Genomic DNA, 6000 nt, shown 5'->3' on the forward strand with positions numbered 1-6000 from the left:
TGACTATATTGAAATAATTTATGGTCATTGCGTGTTCTCAATTATTAAATAAATTATGCGTGATCTGAAAGTTCGTCTTAATCTCCAAACGCTACCGGATATTTTTTTGCGTCCAAGGTAACCATTCCAAAATAGAATTTCTTCCGAAAACTTAGTAGGCGGATTTTAGTTTGTATCCAAAAACAACATGTCAAAAGGGAGGGCTGTAGGCAAGATTTCTTGTCCTTGGGAATGTACACAGGGATTTATTTTGGGGCAGGGAGGGATTTGTCGAAATGAAATGTGACGGGCATATTATGTATAAGTTACAGGAATTCTGGGAAAACTGTAAAATCATTAAAATCAACTATTATTTCAGCACATCTGAAAATCTTAGGGTGATGGAAGGGGGCAAAATTTCCTCCCTGTTTACGTTGTTGCTTCCTCTGGCAAAAAATTATGTATCATCTTAGTTCAATATGACAGTGCGTTTCATCGATGTTGTCTTTTCCAAGTCGAATGGCTTAAAAAAACAACCTTCAATTATAGCAATCTATTACATTTTTTGTAAGGCACAAATGGCCCCCTAGCGTCCTAAAGGGGTTTGATGGGGTGGTAACTATACACTCATTTATGGTCACTGTTGTTTGTTTTAATTGTTCGGTAGATATAATTTTGTTGGTTTTGGGCTTAATTTCTTCATTAAGAGAAATTTCTGTTTGCTGTGTGTTTTGCTTTGTATATGTGTTAATTTTCGATTGTTTTAAGTCTTGATGGTCCTTTCTTTTCTTTACTGAAATCTTGTTCAATCCATCAATCTTATTTCTTTTCTTAATCTCTTTATGTAATTAATCCTTAAAATCAACAGAAAATTAATTATAAAAAAAATTCATATCTGAAACGAACAGGAATTACCACAAATATCAGTGGCCGTGCTGCCAGCCTCAAGCCTCCTAAAGGATACAGTGGAATTAACTTCACTATAAATATTTTTGTTTTTTTGCATTTATCTTTGACAGTAGATTTAGCTTTATTATTTGAACGCGGTGCTGATTTTAAACAGTGTTTTTTTTCTGTTTAAATGCATGGATAATCTAGAGCTAAAAGTTTCATAGACATCAATTGATAATATCTGAAGCAATAGGAGGTTCACTGCCCCTGCTACTTGCAGAGCTGTTGCTAGTATAGGTAACTCCAATTAGGTGCCATCAAGCGTCAAGCATCTGACATATGTTGCTACTAAGGTTGTTTTGCTCATTTGAAAAGAGAATAGAAATGAATCCTCTAGTTTGGCAATTCATGAATCGGTAGACAACCCGGATATTTTTTTTTCAGCAAAGAATTTTCGGTGATCGCTCGAATTAGTGAAAAGTCTGAAAACATGCTAAATGAGATTATATGTAACGTCTTGGTTGTTTTGCTGATACCAATTGCTGGTAATTGTGCTTGTAGCTAGAAATATACGTTCTTGGACAGGGTAGTGTTTATTCAATATGTCTTTTCGTAAGCTGTGGACTCGCACTCTGAAATGCAAATACCTGCTTAACTAGAAGCTGCCTACTATGTTACAAAAGTCACCAGTCACAGTTTATAGTTTTATTGTAATACATCTAACAGTCAGTTCAATAAAATACTCCAATCTATGTCACAAAATACAAGAGCCCGAAACTGACAAACAGTACCTGACAGTTCTAAAAAAAGAAGATGTTCATGTACTTCAACTTCAACGCATAGTAAAAGACGTCCAGTCTCACTGCAAGAAGATAGAAACCATTGCTGAGGTCTTTTCCCTTTACAGCTACTTGGCTCAGTAAGACTGTTTACCTGACATTATAACCACAAATACTCCTTATCTCCAAAAGTGCTTTAATTCCAGTCGATCAGCGTAAATTAACTCTATTAGTAGTTCAATAGTTCTTCTTATTGAAGGTCTAATAATCATATCCTTGCTGCAGCTCTCTTGTTATTTACGGATTTTCTTTTTTTCAGATATGGTACACCTTATCCAACAATCACATGGCTTTCGTTTTAAAAAGGCTATTTTAATAGAGAAATTTCTTGAATACTGGGATTCGAAGTATCAAGGAATGGAACACATCCCAAAAAGGCCATCAAAAGTAAAACTGGTGCGCATCTTCAAAGAAATAGCCAACTATGGAAAGTGCTTAGAAACTAATTTTAGTGTGTGGGTTGTAAATGCAGCAACGGTAAAAGAGTATAACATTGAAGGCTTGCCAAACTTTACTCTCGCAAGTTCAGTAGCAAATACAAGTAGTAAGCCTGAAGCAACCGAAGAACCTGCTGTGACTCCAGCTAGAAAGTCTTTAATAACTATGTATACTCAATCGATGACTCCAGACGAAGTTCGGAAACAACAAGAAAAGGCTCAACGTAAACGTGCCTCGTTAGTGACATTACCTCGTAGTAGTACGTCAGTTAGCTTTGGAGAAAGAGAATCACGTATCATTGCAGGAGAAGTTAATGGTTCTAAAAGTTTTTTGCCAAAAAATGAAGTCAAAGAACCACCGGCAAAAAAGAAGGTAGCCTTCGTAACGCTATCTTCTCCTCAAAAATCAAAGGGGTCGTCCTCAGTGCATATTCCTCGCCTAAATTCAGAAAAACCTAAAGAAGAAAAGAAGGATACTGAAATCGTGTACCTTGATTAGCGAAATTGTGCCTTGGATTAAATTTTTTTTTTTTCTTTTGCAATAGTGCTTATTATATCTGTTCTAGCATAAGAACAGCTAGTATTTTTAGTGTAAATTTCTGTGTTGAGCTGGACTCGAGGACTTTATTTTTAGGAGCAACTATTAATATTACAAGGATTATAGTGTAATTTGTCATAACGAAACATAATCTGTTTGAAAAAAGTAACATGGCTGCTGCGTTTTTACTGATAACGACTTTTGCGTGCATTTGTTAAGTTCCTTACTCTACATCTTCTGGTAGCAGAAAAAATGTTTCTACCGTGAATACTTTTGTTGTGTCGATAAAAACAACTTGTTTGAAACTTTATAGTTACTTATTTAAAAGAAAATTATTAAAATGTACTTTTAGAATTCAAAAAAAAGATTGTTTCTGTACTAAAAGATGTTCAAACAAATCAGCCTGTGAATAGTTTAGTTCTCCTATTGTACTAGCTGTGGATGCTGCAGCAACAATCATTAGGGTTGACAATCGCTGTTTTCTTGTAACTCTGAACGTCCCTGCTGTTGATGCACTGTTTAACGCAAGAACAAGCTGTTTATAAAGAATTTTTAGAAAGAAATTGTGCTAGTACGATTTTGCGAAACAAACCTGTTATCTCTGTTTGAATCTTTTTATATCACTAATGGATTAAACCTTTCAAAGCATACTAACTTGAAATTTTTAAAGCTGTAAGGGTCAATTTTTAAAGATGCAATGGGCAAAATAAAATTCGAATCATCGTCGTTAACATTAACTTTCGACGAGTGGCTGGTGCGCTCTACTTGCCGTGTCTATAAAGGTAGGGGCTCGAGCCCTGGTATCGCTGATTGTTTGGTTTGTTACGGGGTCAGCGGTGTGACTCAGTAAGTACAGCCAGAGGCGACCCAGCTCCAAGAGGGTACCTATAGAAAATCTGGGGGGAAAACGAGGGAAGCGTCGAATGATTTACCCCTAACCACGCTTTGCATTCCTAGCCGAAGGCAGAGAATCAGAAGATCGTTGCGTTGCGTTCAGAAGAAGGTTGAGATTTTATATTCTTCCTCCTATTCTTTAAGCCAAATTTTTTCGCGTGAAAGCAAATATAATTTGGTTCATATAATGGTCCTATCTCGGCGTACAGAATATTCAAATAACCCTTCATTTGTTGGTCATTTAAACAACAATTAATGGTCACATATCCCCAAATCTAAAAGACACTGACGGCCCTAAAGAAAAAAGATGTTGAAACCATGTGTGTTTATTGTAAAAATTTTGCTTTTTTCTTCTTCTTCATTGCGCATAAGTGTTTGTAGTGCTGTTATGGTATAAGAACGGCTAATATATTTAGCGTAATTTTCTGTATTTAGCTGGACTCATTGACTTTACCTTGAGACGCAGCTATTAATATTATGTCTTTTCGAATTAAATAAGGTTTTATAGCATGGTTTATCGTTACGAAACTTGACCTACTTAAAAAAAGTTACGTGGCTGCTACGTTTTTATCGAGAATGGGTTTTAGTATCCCTTTCATCAAGCTCCGTACCAGCAACAGAAACATCAGAATCAGAGTCGTTTACTAACAAAACTACGATCATTGTCATGAACAAACCCCGACTGAATTCCATTGTTTTCTAAAAGTAAAATAAACATACATAATTTTATAATTGGCAAAGAATACTGACAGTAAAGGGCATAAAAGAATTCATATGAGGGCTTGCCCTGAATTTGGGTGGCACCTGACGACTTTCGTGAAAGGTGTTGGCAATGACGGATGAAGGCGGAAAAATTCATTTGTTTTTCGAAGAAAAGGTGAACTTCCAAAACTTGCGTATCAACTGTAAACATCCATTACATAGGGTGGGGACTTTTAGAGTAGAAAGCGCATTCTCATATGTTGTACACTTCTGGCCTCTATAATCTTTATCGCCTTTATTCGTTCAGATAGTCTGTATTATTTGCCTAAACAGGCTTTTCCACCTTATTCATTTCCATCGCACTTATATCACCGGAAATACTTTGTGTGTAAAAATAAAAACTGAGTCAAATTTTCTTTTGCAACAACAAAGAAACCTTGTTTCTTTACTAAATTGTGTTTAACCAAATTACTCTTTATCGCTTGTGAATAATTTAGTTCTCTTACTGCACTAGTGTATATGCAGCAGCTATAGTCATCGGTAATAATAATAGGTGTTTTCTTGTAACTCTGAACATTGCTGCTGTTGATGCTCTGTTTACCACAAGAAAAAAAAATATTTATAAACAACTTTTGGAAAGAAAATTTGGTAGTATGATTTGCAAAACTAACCAGTTATCTCTGTTTGAATCTGTTTCTTTCACTAATCAGTTAAAGCTTTCAAAGCATACTAACTACCAATTTATAGAGATGCAAGAGAATTATCGAATGAGTCAAATAAAAAAATCCTAACAGTCAAACTAGCCGAGTGGTTAGTGCGCTGGATCTGCAATCCAGTGTCTTCAAGGGCAGGAGTTCGAGCCGTGGTATCGCTGATTATTTGATTTGGAACGGGGGTCAGCGGTGTGACTCTAAGTTTAGCCAGAGTCTACCTATCTCCAAGTAGGCACCTGTAGAAATCCGGGTAATAAACATGGGAAGCGTCGGATGATTTGCACCCAACCACGATTTGCACTCCTGGCCGAAGGCAGAGTCAGGAGATCGGTACTTGCGCTACGTAGACCATTGGCCAGTGTGCGAACACGTTTTTAAGTTTTTTGTCATTTCGTTGATGCTCGGTTTAACGCAACTGTTTATAAACAATTTTTTTTTAATTGTTTTACAGCGATTTTGCTAAATAAACCTGTTTTCTCTCATTGGATCTTTTTCTATTATTAGTAAATCAAACCTTTAAAGGCATGCTAAATTGCAATGATTTATAAGACTTTGGGCAGTAAGCCAAATAGAAAATTCTAAAGATCGTCATTAACATCTTTAAAAAAAAACATCTTTTAAGTTTTCCATCAAAAGTTTGCTATCCCACTAGCGTTAGATATAGATTGTACCGTCTTTTTCCTGTATTTTAGCCAATATAGCTCCAAAATAAAAAAATTGCACAAAGAGAAAATTATAATTTGGCTCATAATGGCCAAAAATTGCCCTAAAAAATATTCATTGTCATTTTTACGGGTCGTATTTATTGATCATTAGTTTTATGTAAGATCAAATTTTTGGCCATTAAGAACCTGAAAAGATGCAAATAGAATTGTCAAAAATTTTTAAAAAGCATAGTTTCTATTGCTACTTTCTAAACAGATTCCTATAAATGTAAGTAAAGACAGCTTTCAATGGAACTGCACCCAAGCTGAATGTAGCGTGGAAGGAGAGGAGTTGGAGTTTCA

The 6000-nt window shown here is 35.6% G+C and overlaps 1 protein-coding gene across 1 annotated transcript in view; it reads left to right on the top strand.

Annotated features, from left to right (window-relative positions):
• Positions 1-5475, top strand: part of LOC148954061 (uncharacterized) — a 148072-nt gene extending 142597 nt beyond the window's left edge. Inside the window, exon 13 of the mRNA XM_089085776.1 lies at positions 1969-5475. Coding sequence (XP_088941902.1) covers positions 1969-2645 — 677 coding nt within the window. The 3' untranslated portion in view covers positions 2646-5475. The remainder of the gene's footprint in view (positions 1-1968) is intronic.
• Positions 5476-6000: the final 525 nt, after the last annotated feature.

The sequence above is a fragment of the Artemia sp. Qi Xiang Cuo genome, chromosome 3 (assembly GCF_049724085.1).
Source record: "Artemia sp. Qi Xiang Cuo chromosome 3, ASM4972408v1, whole genome shotgun sequence".
Lineage (NCBI taxonomy): Eukaryota > Metazoa > Arthropoda > Branchiopoda > Anostraca > Artemiidae > Artemia > Artemia sp. Qi Xiang Cuo.